Here is a 16,813-nt window from a genome sequence, read left to right on the forward strand (position 1 = left end):
TTATTTGTTAACAAAGTTTGAAATATCCAATAAATTTTGTTCCACTTCACGATTATGTCCCACTTGTTGTTGATTCTTCACACAAAAGTTTTATATCTTTATGTTTAGCCTGAAATGTGGCAAAAAGGTCGCAAAGTTCAAGGGGGCCGAATACTTTCGCAAGGCACTGTACATTCCATATACTGAAAAAGAGAAATGGACAGAGGGCGCACCAGTCTAGCGCATTATCTTTAAAACTGTTTATTGTAATAGACATGTATACACATTATACTCACAAAACGATTATGAAACACGTGCAATAAGCAATGAGGGACCACCAGGGGTCTCCACTGGGCATCCTCAGCTGCCGCAGGCCGTGGAAGGATGTAGACCTAAAAAAAACGCTTACGCGTTTCGAGGTGTTCCCCCTTCATTAGAGCTAGTTTGGGGAATGAGTGGTAGGGCTTTTGTATATTCCAAACCTGATGCAGCCAGTATACCAGCAGTTAGGCAGTGATTCATGAACACCCCATCCTCCTCAATACCTACCAGTGTCCCGGATGACAATTTACAAGGATTTTGATACATATATGGAACTGTTGCAATTTTAGGTAGATTTTAAGGTCTGTGTTGCTTACATTTGTGCTCGATAACTGTGCTAAATACACAGAGTATGTCTGGGATATACTTATGCTTCATTATAATGCACAGCTAAAAATGAAACAAACTGTTGATGTGCTACTATTATCATATATATTGTCGGAGGATATTGGTTTTTATAAGAGACAACCTTGGTGGACATGATTCCACAATGTGTGCAGGATGACATTTTTTCAATGATTTATTACATTTTTACACTGTCGCGTTGAGTTGTTGTTTTGTGATCGCTTTTGTTGCTGTCACAAGGAATGTATACATCCCTTGTACTAAGCAATAGGCATGTGACAGGTTCTCTTTATGGAGAGATCTGAGGTCTATGAGACCTCCTCTGCCCTTAAAAGCATTTGATCACACCAAGATCAGTCTAAACAAATGCTGTCTATTTTTATAAATTGCAACGTTTACATCCGAGTAAAGTGGAAGTTATGTCAGGTCATTGCCAGAGTTGTATAAAGTACTCGAAACCCATACTTGAGTAAAAGTACAAGTGCTCGATCAAAAAGTGACTTGAGTAGAAGTGGAAGTGCTCGATCAAAAAGTGATTTGAGTAGAAGTACTAAAGTATTCAACATTTTTTGTACTTAAGTATTGCAAGTAGTTTTTTAAAAAAAATTTGCTACTCAAGTACTGAAAGTAAAAGTACCAGTAGTTTTGAAAAAAAATTGTTACTCAAGTACTGAAAGTAAAAGTACAAGTACTGTGTTATGTAGTTATTAAAGAAAGAAGTCAAAAGTTTGAACATCATATTGTTTTTTATTATTTCAAATGCAGCTTTTATTTATACATACAGTAGCATTTATTTTCGTATGCGCTGATAATACACATGTTTTGAGCTTCATGAAACCTGCCATCTACTGTTCTGGCAGTGGAAATTTTTATAATTGTAACGAGTAACTATGCAGCACAAAAAAAAATATTGGAGTAGAAGTATTGAAATCATTGAAAAAAATGTAGTGAAGTAAAAGTGGAAGTAGGAGAAAAAAATTCTACTCTAGGAAAGTACAGATACCGCCTTTCGGTACTTAAGTACAGTAGTGAAGTAGTTCTACTTAGTTACTATACATCTCTGGTCATTGCTTATGGGTTACTATATCATAGAGCCAAACTAAGCCAATCTGGTCTTTGTTCAGCTCTGTGATCAGCCGGTATAAGTGCTGGCTGGTTTTTCGGGACTCCCATTAGGACGAGAGATCCCAGTAAACCCGCAGAAGGCGGTGGGAGAGGGAATATCCCCTCCTGCTGCTTGTAAAAGCAATGCAACGGCTAGTTAGTCAATTAAAAAAACTGTTTAAAAATATTTATTTAATAGCATAATGGTGATTTATGCTTTGGCTGCCCATATTTTTTATATTCAGCTCTGGGCATTTGGTGGTCTATTTCTTTTTCCTGGCTCACTCCATTTTCTGTGGACTGAACTTTGAAACTAAAGTGACTTTCCCTTCCTTATAGCACTAGGTGCAGCATTTTGCACCTTTCACACTATATTTTTTTGCCCTGTTCATTGCTATATTGCAGCCAGCATTATTGCACATTACTTTTGTTGCTTATTACCCATTTTGATTTTGTTTTTATTATTCAGCACTATAATGCATACTTAGATTTCTGTCTATAGCAACTACTTTGGGTGCCATCATAGATTGCCTACCCGCATTTAATCAGCTTCTTGTTGGTCCCCTTGAGTTCTCGCACTTCCACAGCTCCCGGGTGAGACTCCCTTGGTAATCACCATTTGGAAATATTGTCATATCAATGCTTACCTGATTTGTAAGTATTAGAGCTCCTTTGGCGGCATTTGAGGTTTGAATTACTCTATGTATTACATGATACCATTAGGTATGTTACATGCCAGATGTTTTATTTTACAGATATTGTACGTGCATCTACACTTGAGGAGGTGAAGAGTAATGAAACGCCTCCCGTTTCTGGATGCAATTTCATGTATTGACAGTTGGATTGTATATGGTCAACATTATATTTAATTATCTATGAAATGCATTAATATGGATTATTACAATTCAACGTGTTACCATTTTATCCTCGTTTTGTATGCAATGTTTACTCATTTAATAAACAAAAATGTTAAAAAAAAAATGGGTATTTTTATGGTCGTAAGTGCTGTGCCTCATTTAAAGTCTCAGAACAAATAATGTGGTAGTAGTGATATATTGAGGAAGGGATGGAGGGCACATCACTGGGTGCACCAGGCCACATTCTATTTGGTTCCAAAAAACCGTACTGGGATGATACTTGCAGCTGCAGGCATCATCCTGGTTTAACCACTTGAAGTCTTGCGACGTATGGATATATCACAGGTCGGCAAGTGGTTAATAAATATTTTTTGTATTTTTCTGGAATAATCTTGACACTGGCAATATTTAAAGTCAGCATGTACACTTGCTTATAAGTGAAGAAACAAACATTACAAAGTTTAAAGTGGTTTTAAACTTCTGTATAATGTTTGTACTGATAGGTAAGCCTATAATAAGGGCTTACCTATAGATACTGTAAATATCTCCTAAACTTGCACCATTTAGGAGATATTTACTGTATACTGCCCTGATGACGTCATCGGCATCTGTGCTCTGAAGGAATGTCCACCCGTGATGTTTCTTCAGAGCCCTGTGTCGTGACCGGCGGCTCCCGTGCGCATGCATGGGAGTGACGTGACGTCACGCAGCTCCAGTCAGTAGCATGGCTGGAGTCCGCGGACCTGGAAAGAAGATGGGTGAAAATGGATGTGGCCTCCAGCAGGGACCACGAGGGCTTTAATTGTAGGTAAGTGTCACAATGTGCTAGTATGCAGCACATACTAGCACATTATGCCTTTACTTTGCAGGTAAGTAAAAAGAAAAAATATTACAGAATGGTTGTTTAAATCTCAGCCAGGTTTTTATATCTTTTTGTTTGATTTTATTGATATACACTATATTGTCAAAAGTATAGGGACACCTGCCTTTACACACACATGAACTTTAATGGCATCCCAGTCTTAGTCCGTAGGGTTCAGAATTTAGTTGGCCCACCCTTTACAGCTATAACAGCTTCAACTCTTCTGGGAAGGCTGTCCACAAGGTTTAGGAGTGTGTCTATGGGAATGTTTGACCATTCTTCCAAAAGCACATTTGTGAGGTCAGGCACTGATGTTGGAGAAGGCCTGGCTCACAGTCTCCACTCTAATTCATCCCAAAGGTGTTCTATCAGGTTCAGGTCAGGGCTCTGTGCAGCCCAGTAAAGTTCCTCCACCCCAAACTCGCTCATCTATGTCTCTATGGACCTTGCTTTGTGCACTGGTCCAAAACATTTGGAGGAGGGGTGATGATAGTGTGGGTTTTTATTTTCAGGGTTTGGGCCTGGCCCCTTAGTTCTAGCGAAGGGAACTCTTAAGGCTTTAGCATGCCAAGACATTTTGGACAATTTCATGCTCCCAACGTTGTGGAAACAGTTTGGAGAACTTTCTATTCCAACATGACTGCGCACCAGTGCACAAAGCAAGGTCCATAAAAAACATGGATGAGTGAGTTTGGGGTGGAGGAACTTGACTGGCCTGCACAGAGTCCTGACCTCAACCCAACAGACCACCTTTGGGATTACTTACAGCAGGGACTGTGAGTCAGGCCTTCTCATCAAACATCAGTGCCTGACCTCACAAATGCGCTTCTGAAAGAATGGTCAAACATTCTCATACACACACTCCTAAACCTTGTGGACAGCCTTCCCAGAAGAGTTGAAGCTGTTATAGCTGCAAAGGGTGGGCCAACTCAATATTGAACCCTATGAACTATAACTGGGATGCCTTTAAAGTTCATATGTGTGTAAAGCCAGGCGTCCCAATACTTTTGGTAATATAGTGTAGGTATATATGGGACATTAGCGAAAATTGTAAAATCTCTCCCATTGTCATCCTGTATTGGTATCCTTGGAATGAGTAGGTAAGCTCCTTCACATGAGAGTTATTAAAAAAGGCAATGTAAAGTGCAAAAGTTAAAAAAGGCAAAACCCGCAACAACCTGACTTCACTTTGGTGCAGTCATATAACTTTAAACTGATTTTGCTGGTTTCTGTTGGTTACTACAATTTGCACTAAGTAGAGAAACCCAAATGCCCATTTGGGTTCTAAAATTCCTCTATCTCCTCTAATTTATTTTCCTACTCTTGGTGCTTTTTTGTTTCTGATTTGACTTCCACATTGACGTTTTGTTGAATATAACCTTACTACAAAATTAGGTTTGTCAACAATGCATAAAATTATTAACAGACTATAAAAAGAAAAAAAAAAAAAAAAACACGGTTCTCGCTCCAATCCATAATGCCTGTGGATGTGAGAGAGATGCAGTGTGCTGGTGGTGATGTATGGATAATATGTATATAAAAATCACACCCTTTCATTTCCCACCATATTATTAATAAGGAAGGAAGACTCCCAAACCCCACCCTAGACAAAGTCACATTAGAAAAGGGGGTGAAGTGCTAACCAGGAGCTAACTCAGAGCCAAGCGGACAGCAGCAGAGCAGCAATTACAGAGGCAAACATTATTAATATTTAATTGAACTTGCCAGAACAGATCTTCTTGGCAAAGCCTAACAAACAATATTCTCGTTGTTCCTTGTTTTTAGTTAGATATAATATATATTTAAGAAATTGCACCTGTCCATCTGTCTGCCAGTACTACTGGGCTTGTGCATATGGCACAGCCTGTAAAGCTTATATTAATATTTACTGTACATATCAATTGTAAAATTTTGTCTGCTGCCATTGAGTCTTGCTTGCCAAGAATACTGCTGGGCCTGCCCTGTGGTTGTGGACTATCCTTTTGGAACACTTTGGTACGGTCTTCAAAACATAATATTTATTTGGGCTTGCTGTTTGGCCATCCTGATAGATCCCGTTTGGCAAACTGCACAGAAACAATCAGCTAAATAAAAGTTAAGCTTGAAGCTGCTCAGAGTAAAGCCCTACCAAGGTAATAGCACAGCCTTACATCCCTACTACTTTGCCTTCTCTGTCAACTGCCTTTTCATGTAAGAGAAGATTACTTGCCTTCCAGAACTAATGGCACTTTTCACTGCAAGTACCGGCTCTACTCGGCCCTGCTTGGCCCGGCTTGCTTTTCCACTGCTGGTACCGCATGGTACGGTGTTGGAACGGTTCGGTACGGTTTGCTTTTCCACTAAAGTACTACTAAAGTTAAGTGGGTGGGATAACAACGATTCTCTGACCAATCAGTGGCTAGTAGTGACTGCATGCAAAGGATTGTGGGATATGGTACCGGGTATGGTACCTCTACCACAATCGAGGTGGTACTGTCTTTGAGAGCCCTACCGTTGGGTTCCATGCAGTGGAAAAGCGCCGCCGTACCGTACCTACACCGTACCATGCGGTACCAGCAGTGAAAAAGCACAAAAGCGAGCCGAACCGTTTGGTTTCATGCAGTGGAAAAGCGCCGTAAGACTGACAAACTGGTGAATATATCTTTTTTTTTTCTTTAGTCACCATGGAGTTGATTTACTAAAACGGGAGCCTGCAAAACCTGATGTAGCTCTGCATAAAAACCAATCCGCTTCAAGGTTTCATTGTCAAAGCCTAATTGAACAAGCTGAGGTTAGAAGCCGATTGGCACAGCTGCACCAGATTTTGAAAGCTCCAGTTTTAGTAAATCAACCCCCATCTGTTTACCTGATATAACAAACGGATTCTTCATATGCAAAACAAGATCAAAGCTTGTGAAGAACTACCTAAACTCTGCTCAACAAGGAAGCCCTGTTGCCATCAGCGCCGTGTCTGCAATGGCCTTATAATCTTATTTTAGCTCCCAGGTGCTCCTCAGAAGAAAGGTGAAGTGAAGCGGTCTACAGCTTACACACTCGGCAAGCTGCATACCTGATTGTGACTACTTAATTTCCTGTATGAGAAGACCTGAAGAACAGGAGAATAACACATCAACCCTCTACTTCTTAGGGTCACTCACTGGCTGTTTTCCCAAAACAGTTTACATTTTTCTATTCTGACAGGTTGCTTTTCCTATCCAAAATGACTTGGGTCATTCTTATGCCTAATCCGGTTTCATCTCCAATAAAGATGAAAGGAATGGAGCACTCAAACTATCTAGCACTTATCCTTACTAATGCAGAATCATGAATCATTTTAATCTGAGACATGTCTCACATTAATTCAAAATGTTCTAAGCACCTGTTGAAGCAGGTTTCTACAGCAGTCTGGAGAAAAACCAATTAATCATTTCAACCTCTTTATATAAGACATGGTTTCAATCACCACACAGTACATTTGTTTATAAAGCACTGTAATAAGAAATTCCTCACTTTACTTAATAAGGAAGCGTAATTATTGCATGCAAAGTAAAGAAACACCTAGTATAAAACATCTCTTAACTGAACAGAATACAATGAAAAAAAAAAAAAAATAAATCTGATTAATTTCCATTGTGGACTCCTAAATATGACTAATTGTGTCTATGGTTTTAGTATTTAGGGCAAGGTTCCAGTGCTAGCTTACCTTTACGCCACGGATTCTGAATTCTGCCAAAGCTCTGCTCATCTTTGTTGCTGCCACTTGTTGATCTTTTGCATGGGCAATGACTTTGACGAGGAGAGAGTCATAATGGGGGGAGATGACAGCTCCTTGGAAGGCTGAGGCACTGTCCAATCGGATTCCCATTCCCTCACCACTACGAAATACCTGAAAAACAATTTACAAAGAGTCACTTTCAGAAACATATCAGATGTATAGCGGCCACCATTATTGAAAAACAATGTACATACTCTTGTAGGGACAGATTTATGGTAAAGGTGGTAAGAGTACTGCCACTAAGTGACAAATCCTCTTCGGCTTTTGTTTGTAAACAGGTTGGGGATCCTGGGTGACATCATTAACCTTCCCACCCTATTCATACACACACACGCTCACTTGTGGATAAAAACATGTCCCTTAAACTCTTGCATTGCAAACCACTGCGGTATAGTGATAATAATGCAAATTGGGCAGCCCAAAAAGTGGTGTGAGAAGACACAGGGCAACCATGTTGTTTTGAAATTCATAAGTCAGCCATTACATTTTGTACAATAGGAGACACAAGAGTCAGCTTACTCTATAGCAGGGGTGTCCAAACTATGGCCCTCCAGCTGTTCAGGAACTAATATTCCCATCAGGCATTTTAAATCTTTGACATTCACAGACATAACTAGGCATGATGGAAATTGTAGTTCCTGAAAAGCTGGAGGGCCATAGTTTGGACACCCCTGCTCTATAGCCTGTGACCACCTCCCAGAACATGACTCAGGAATGCAGGATTTTACCAGTAGGGCCATAATACCCCTTTAGCCCAGACCTGTTATTAGTAAATTACTAAATGAATGCCTTAACAGAAGGTCTGTATTGGAACACTGCAGTATATTAGGGTTTGCTTATCATCTCAATGTCTGTTAACAACAAACAGATAGAAAGGTATCTCCACTTCTCACTAATAAAACTGAGATGAGCCCATTGTAAAACATTTCAGTTCTTTCACGCTATGGACTGCAGGGTAATTAAACCCATTAGCAGTACATGGCGCTCCATAAATGGTCTTAAACAGGGCTAATTGATATCATAAAGGCTATTTAGGCCTGACAGCTATTCTACTTATCCTGCAATTCACAGTTTCAAAATCGACGCATAATTCATAAAATCAGACATGACAAAGTGATATTGTTATTAATTATATATTTGAAAGTGGAAGAAAATACTGAAAGGATCAAGATCACACATGACTAGGCTATCATATACAAGAGATTCCATCTCCTGGATGACCTGCGTATCTGAGGCATATTATGTTAAATATCTCTGATATTAAAATGCAAAATATTAATATATTTAAAAAAAAACTAAATCTGACCAGGACAGCTGAATACCATCCCATGACATCCAATCTGCCACTCCTCAGACCTTCTCATTGGTCAGGTCATATCTGTCCACACCCTACTCAGGGACCAGATAAAAAAAAAAAAAGACTGCAGTCTGGAGCTCTCATTTTTACCATCAAACAAGGAAAAGCAGCCAAGATTTATGAGAGCCACAGATCAATCTTATGCTAATTGACTGGACTTTTCCTGAATACAGACCTAGACCTTTGTTAGGTTATTTAATCTCTTTCTTTTCGGTTTTCTTTTTTTCTTTGTAATACCCTTTTTCTGTAAATATTTTGTTTGCACCATATACCTGCATACTTATTAAATATTTAAACTTATTAAATAATAAAATTATCTCTGATGCACTAACGTAGAACATAAGGAATTCCATCTTTGAAACTGTACTATAAATCTTTGGAATACTCATGTCTGTGGTGACAATGTATATTACAGAAAATAAGTGTGCAAAATATGACAATGAAATAAAGTGTTTTTTTCACCAATGCCAGAAATATGCCAAGCAAAAGCTCTGGTGCAGGAGAACTTTAATTTATTTGGCATTGCAGAATCTTGGCTTTATTCTTCACGTGACTGGGCTATTAATTTTCCTGGTCATGCTCTCTTTCCCGAAAGACAGGGTAAAACGGAGGGGTGGTGGTGTCTGTCTCTATGTCAGAAGTGATCTCAAAGTGAGTGTGAAAGAGGACCTAGTTGATGGAGAGTGTGATGAGTCTGAAGCAGTATGGGTGTAAATGTACAATGGTGTGCGTAATACAAAGATTATCACTGGAGTTTGTTATACACCTCCCAGTATTAATGAGGAGGCAGAGACTCAGTTCCTTGCAAAGAAAGAAAGAGCTACAAGGGCTGGGACAGTGATAATAAAGGGGGATTTTAACTACACAGACATTGACTGGAGTAAAGGCACTGCTGTTAAAGGGCAAAAATGTATAAGCCCATACAAGACAATTTTATGGTACAGTTTATTGAGGGCCCGACTAAAAATGATGCTCTGCTGGACCTGGAAGTCTCAAACCATGCAGAGCCCATTACCGATAATAATATAAAAGAACATCTGGGTAGCAGTGACCATAATACAATTTCATTTAATGCTAGCTGTAAGCAATAAACGCATACAAAAAATATAAAAACACTTAACTTCAAGAGAGCAAATTTTCCAAGGATAAGGACTGCTCTCCAAGACTTCGACTGGGAGGAAATATTGGCATCGATGAACAGAACCGAAATGGGAATTCTTAAAAAAAACTGTATGTGAACTCACTGCAAAGTATATTCCCATTGGCAATCAGTTTAAAAGGCTAAAAATAAAACCTATGTGGCTCATGGCCAAAGTTAAAAAAAAAAGCTATAAATAATAAGAAAAGTGCTTTTAAAAAATGTAAAAATAAAGGAACACTATCATTGTTTAATTGTTACAAAGAATATAACACAAAAAGTAAAAAGGAAATCAAGGACGCAAAAATTCAAAATGAAAGACAGAGTGCAAAAGATAGTAGGAAAAAAAACCCAAAAATTCTTCAAATATATTAATAGTAAAAAAGGTCAGGTCTGAGCATGTAGGCACTTTAATAAATTTGCCTTCTCTTTGTCCCCAGTCACCCACTACAGATTATTTTGTAAATACTTTCTTCAGCTTTCTGTATACAAAGGAGCATGGGGGAGCTCATGACCATAATGGGGATGGTATTGACACAGCCCCAAATTACCCACAAAGGCTCAAAAGTGATATGGTCCAGAAATATTCAAACAGAATAAAGGTGGATAAAGCATCTGGAACAGATGGCATCCACCCATGCATCCCAAAATAATTGAGCTCTGTAATTTCAAAATCTTGGTTTCTAATTTTTAGGGACTCGTTAAGGACTGGAATCCGCTGGATTGGCGTAGGGCCAATGTGGTGCCTCTAATTGAAAACGGATCAAAGTCTTTACAAAGTAACTATAGACTTGTTAGTTTACCTTCTATAGTCGGGAAGATACTGGAGAGTTTAATAAAAGACCACATAGATGAGTTCTGGCAACACACAGCATGGATTCATGAAAGATAGACTTGTCAAACAAACCTGATTTCTTTTGATGAAGAGGTAAGTAAAACCTTGGACAGAGGGGTGGCTGTGGACGTTGTATACTTGGATGTTGCAAAAGGGATTGACACAGTTCCCCCACACACAGCTAATGTGTAAGGAAAAGTCTACAGGCTTGGAAAGATCAGTTTGTAAATGGATAAAAAACTGGCTAAAAGATAGAATTCAGAGAGTAGTGGTTAATTATTCTCACTCTGAATGGTCTAAGGTGATCAGTGGTGTACCCCAAGGTTCAGTTTTGGGACCCTTACTTTTTAGTATCTTTATAAATGATATAGGGTCTGGGATTAAAAGTACTATTTCAGTCTTTGCAGATGACACCAAGCTATGCCGTGGAATAACTTCCATACAGGATGTCTTTCAACTTACAAGCCAACTTCAATGCACTGTTTTTTTGGGCAACTATGTGGCAAATGAGGTTTAATGTTAATAAATGTAAAGTTATGCACTTGGGGGATAAGAATATGCATGCATCATACATACTAGGGGGAGTACAATTCGGGGAATCCATAGTGGAGAAGGATCTGGGTGTTCTGGTTGATCATAAGCTTAATAATAGCATGCAATGCCAAGTTGTGATTTCCAAAGCAAGCAAAGTCCTTGCTTGTATTTAGAGAGGCATAGACTCCAGAGAGAGAGATATCATTTTTCCCCTGTACAAATCATTAGTAAGACCTCATCTGGAATATGCAGTTCAGTTTTGGGCACCTTTTCTCAAAAAGGATATTGGGGAACAGGAGAAAGTGCAGAGAAGGGCAACCAAACTTATAAGAGGCATGGAGGAGCTCAGCTATGAGAAAAGATTAGAGGAACTGAATTTATTCTCTCTTGAGAAAAGGAGAAGGAGGAATATGATCAACATGTATAAATACATAATGGGTCCATATAGTGAACTTGGTGTTGACTTATTCACTTTAAGGTCAACACAGAGGACAAGGGAACACTCTTTACATCTAGAGGAAAAGCGATTTCATCTCCAACTACGGAAAGGTTTTGTTCAGTGTAAGATAAGGTGAGAAGTTTTTTAAAATGAAATCCGGGGACACATTTTTATTGGCAAATGGCAAACTATTTTATAAGCATCTTTTCCTCAAATTATATATGCAGTGTTTGTGGTATGTGTTTATGGAATGATTGTATGATATATAGGTTAGGAGTGCATTACATAAAGAATGCAGGGCTCAGGAGTGCGCTACTTAAAGAATGCAGGGCTAATTAGCACTTAGGAGTGTGCTACATAAAGAATGCAGGGCTCAGGAGTGTGCTACATAAAGAATGCAGGGCTCAGGAGTGTGCTACATAAAGAATGCAGGGCTCAGGAGTGTGCTACATAAAGAATGCAGGGCTCAGGAGTGTGCTACATAAAGAATGCAGGGCTCAGGAGTGTGCTACATAAAGAAAGCAGGACTCACTTGTGCCCATCTATGCAGCCTCACCATTGGCCAGCAAAGCAGCCTCACCAGTGCCAGGCAATGCAGTCTCCCCAGTACCAGGCAATGCAGTCTCACCAGTGCCCGACAATGCAGCCTCACCAGTGCCTGCCCAACAATGAAGCCTCACCAGTGCCCAGCGATGCAGTCTCCACCAGGGCCCAGCGATGCAGCCTCCACCAGTCCCCAGCGATGCAGCCTCCACCAGTCCCCAGCGATGCAGCCTCCACCAGTCCCCAGCGATGCAGCCTCCACCAGTGCCCAGCGATGCAGCCTCCACCAGTGCCCAGCGATGCAGCCTCCACCAGTGCCCAGCGATGCAGCCTCCACCAGTGCCCAGCGAAGCAGCCTCCACCAGTGCCCAGCGAAGCAGCCTCCACCAGTGCCCAGCGAAGCAGCCTCCACCAGTGCCCAGCGATGCAGCCTCCACCAGTGCCCAGCGATGCAGCCTCCACCAGTGCCCAGCGTTGCAGCCTCCACCAGTGCCCAGCGTTGCAGCCTCCACCAGTGCCCAGCGTTGCAGCCTCCACCAGTGCCCAGCGTTGCAGCCTCCACCAGTGCCCAGCGTTGCAGCCTCCACCAGTGCCCAGCGTTGCAGCCTCCACCAGTGCCCAGCGTTGCAGCCTCCACCAGTGCCCAGCGTTGCAGCCTCCACCAGTGCCCAGCGTTGCAGCCTCCACCAGTGCCCAGCGATGGAGCCTCCACCAGTGCCCAGCGATGCAGCCTCCACCAGTGCCCAGCGATGGAGCCTCCACCAGTGCCCAGCGATGGTGCCTCCACCAGTGCCCAGCGATGGTGCCTCCACCAGTGCCCAGCGATGGAGCCTCCACCAGTGCCCAGCGATAGAGCCTCCACCAGTGCCCAGCAATGCAGCCTCACCAGTGCCCAGCAATGCAGCCTCACCAGTGCCCAGCAATGCAGCCTCACCAGTGCCCAGCAATGCAGCCTCACCAGTGCCCAGCAATGCAGCCTCACCAGTGCCCAGCAATGCAGTCTGACCAGTGCCCAGTAATGTGCAGCCTCACCAGTGCCCAGTAATGTGCAGCCTCACCAGTTCCCAGTAATGTGCAGCCTCACCAGTGTCAATCTATGCAGCATCACCAGTGCAGAGGATCAGAGAGAAGAGGAGAGCCAGCTGGATCATCACACAGCCCGGCGTCCCCCACTGTGTCTGCTTTAATTTGAATCGCCGGGCACCCGCCGTCACGCAACCCCTGCCTCCTGGATCGGCTCCTACCTATGATAGACCGCACACGTCCTAGCATTGGACAAGTGTGCTGGCTATCAAAGGAGCCAAACCAGGAGGAGGGACTTTGGGTAACGGCGGGTGCCCAGTGATTCAAATTTAAGCTGACACAAAGACTGATGCCTCCCTGACTTCCCCCCACAATGTGTGGCATCTGGGGCGGAATGCCCCCATTGGTATGCCACTGACTTTGGCACCCCCCTCTGCCTCAGCAACCGCCCACAATCGGCCCTGCACCTAGCACCGTCCCTGCAATCCGGGGAGAAATCCGGGGATAGACTGGCTCCGGGGACAGTGTCCTCAGTCCGGGGACGTCTGGTCACCCTACTGTGAAAATGTAGAATAGACTCCCTCCAGAGATGGTTCTGCCCAGTTCAAGAGATTGCTTTAAAAAAGGCCTGGATTTTTTCCAAGGTGTACATAATATAACTGGGTACTAATATTTATAGGTAAAGTTGATCCAGGGAATATCTGACTGCCTCTTAGGGGATCAGGAAGGAATTTTTTTCCCCTGCTGTAGCAAGTTAGATCATGCTTTGCTGGGGTTTTTTGCCTTCCTCTGGATCAACTCTGGGTATAGGGTTATGTATATGGGATTGTATGGTTGTGTTTTCTTTTTTTTTTATTGGTTGAGCTAGATGGACTTGTGTCTTATTTCAACCTAACTATGTTACTATTACAGATACTTATTAAAAGGCATAAGTGTTATTTTAAATGTTATTTATAATAAATATCTGGTGGCAGAGTAAAGAGTTAGCTGTGTAGTTAACGAACCCCAAGGATTATAGCCCTCAGTCTGCTGGCACTTAGATTGTAGTTCCACAAGCTGGAAAATATATCCCCCAAAGACGTCAGTCTGATGACACGTTAAGCGTGGATTGTTTGTGATGTAATCATTGTCCATGATGGCGTCGATCCATGTTGTTTGCAGGTCCGATCTAGTATTGTGTATGCAACAGCTATCTGCCTGCTATACTTTTTGTAAGGAATCTGTTTTATTGATGTTTTAAACCCATGTAACAAAGATGTGGGTATCACTTTTTATAAAATAAAGGGAGAGATTTTTCTAACAACATACTTCAAAATGGGAGACTGTTTATTTTTATCCGTTGGTGACATTGGCGGTTAAAGGCGTTTGTTTGCCATGGTGGAGCCATCCTTGGATATGATGTGCTGAGCCTATTAAAACCATTTATAATAGGATAATATGATATTAATATAATTTGGTCCATGTAATCTGCTAAGAGGCGCTTTTAACTGTGTCACAGGGTGGTGGAATCTTCTCTACTATTGGTGGACTATATATATCACAAATAAAAATTAATCTTTACTCACACTTTGTGGAATAGATTATACGAGGAAGGAGGAGTATTAAAGAAAGACCTTGTTGTCCTTTTCTTTCTCTTGTTCATTATTTTAATGGCCTTTCTAATTTAGTGGTATATAATAATATTTTTATGGATGTATTTGATCACTTGGTTGTAGGGTGATATATATTTTCTTCTCGCACTTCACTTAATTTCTCACCCATCTTGATTGCTCATTTTTCATCATATACCGGTAAATAATTTTAATTTGCTCTGATTTTTTGAGATTGACAGCAGCAGCAGTCAATGACTCCCATTGCCTTCTTGTCTAGTGAGGAGAGAGCAGAGAGAACCACTGCTGAAAGTGGCCAGTGTTGTTTTTCTAATAGTGCAGTCACTCCTAATGTTCTGTTAGAATGCAACTGCACTTTAAGATACATTCTTTGAATTCTAAAGTTAGACATATCTTTCAATGCCTGCAGATTTCTTAGAAGCTAAAGCCCCGTACACACGTACCGATGGTCGGCTTACAAATGTTCCTCTTTTCTCCCCGGGATGTCGGTGTCTGCTGAAAAGTGCAAAGACAGCACAAGGACAGCACAAGAATTTTGTCCGCCGACTGCAGAAGTGATGTCATGTAATGGTTAACTTTCCCTGTGTTTTCTATTTTCTGAGCATGCCCAGTCTTGCAAATCTGCGGTCTGTCGGCCGAATTGTGTACTGACAGGCGAACAATCGTCCGTTCTGGTGTCGGCATACAAATATTTTCATGTTTGCACGAAAGACTTTTGTCCGCGGATTGTGCGCAGACATCTGTCGGAGGCACCATACTAACACGCGTACAATCGGCAGATCCTTCGTCCACCGACGTTTGTATGCCGACGATCGGTACGTGTGTACGGGGCTTTAGAGTAAATGTTTTACAAGACAATAAATGAGAAGATCTGTTTCCACAAGGTAGCACTCTCCAAATGCAGTTTGTCAAAGTGTGATACTTTAACAAGGGCATGAGATTTATGAATACTGAACTTAAGGCTTTTCAAACACAGCTGGCAGAGGTTAAGGAAACAATAGGAAAAGACTGAACAGCACAGATAAGGCTGGCATTGTGCTGCTTTAGTAATAGAACAGGTACTGGAGAACAGAAAGGAACAAATTACATACTTAGCTGTTCATTTTCACACTCTGATTATAAGTTTTAATTACAACCCAATAAAATGTGGGCATTGCAAGTTGCACATAAATTGAAACTCCAGACAAAAACAGAAAAAAAAAAAAAACCCCAAAACTCTTCATGCTTGGTCCTTAAGATACACAATGATGTTCTTAAAGCATTATTAAGCCACTAAGCAAACACTTATTATATTGCAGCTTACCAATTCTTAAAAGTGGTGGCTGCATTCTTTTTTTTAGGCTTGCTTTGCTATATTTTCACCTGGTGATCCAGCTAATTAGTCTGTTATTTATCAACAGAAGTAACAATTACAGGGATGAGACAAACCATCTAACACTGATAGGGGGCTTACAATGATCAGCTTTTATGTAAAACCTTTATCCCAAAAGGAAAAAAAAGATTGTTTGCTACAACTGCTTATAAAGTGGTAGCTGGAGTTTGGCTTCAATTTCAGCAGCAGGTACCAAGTAAAAGTTTTCTTAACCACTTGCCTACAGTGCACTTTCACCCCCTTCCTGCCCAGACTGATTTTCAACTTTCAGCGCTCTCACACTTTGAATGACAATTACTCAGTCATGCAACACTGTACCCATAAAAAATTTGTGTCCTTTTTTTTACACAAATAGAGCTTTCTTTTGATGGTATTTAATCACTACTGGGTTTTTTTATTTTTTGTGCTATAAATAAAAAAAGACTGAAAATATTGTGAAAAAACGCATTTTTCTTTGTTTCTGTCATAAAATTTAGCAAATGAGTAATTTTTCTTCACAAATTTTGGCCAAAATTTATACTACTACTTATCTTTGGTAAAAATAACCCAAATAAGTATATATTATTTGGTCTTTGTGAAAGTTATAGAGTCCACAAGCTATGGTGCTATTCATTGAAAATTGATCACACTTGATCACACCTGATGTACTGAAGGCCTATCTCATTTCTTGAGACACTAAAAAGTCAGGAAAGTACAAATACCCCCCAAATGACCCCTTTTTGGAAAGTAGACATTCCAAG

General features: G+C 41.0%; 1 protein-coding gene across 1 annotated transcript in view; it reads right to left on the minus strand.

Moving 5' to 3' along the window:
• The window catches only part of PC (pyruvate carboxylase), a 674,712-nt gene that overhangs the window by 204,344 nt on the left and 453,555 nt on the right, over positions 1–16,813 (minus strand). The window contains exon 10 of the mRNA XM_082271181.1: positions 7,151–7,333. Within this exon, the coding sequence (XP_082127307.1) occupies positions 7,151–7,333 (183 nt within the window). The remainder of the gene's footprint in view (positions 1–7,150; positions 7,334–16,813) is intronic.

Source organism: Pelophylax lessonae (assembly GCF_965119305.1).
Source record: "Pelophylax lessonae genome assembly, chromosome: 10".
Lineage (NCBI taxonomy): Eukaryota > Metazoa > Chordata > Amphibia > Anura > Ranidae > Pelophylax > Pelophylax lessonae.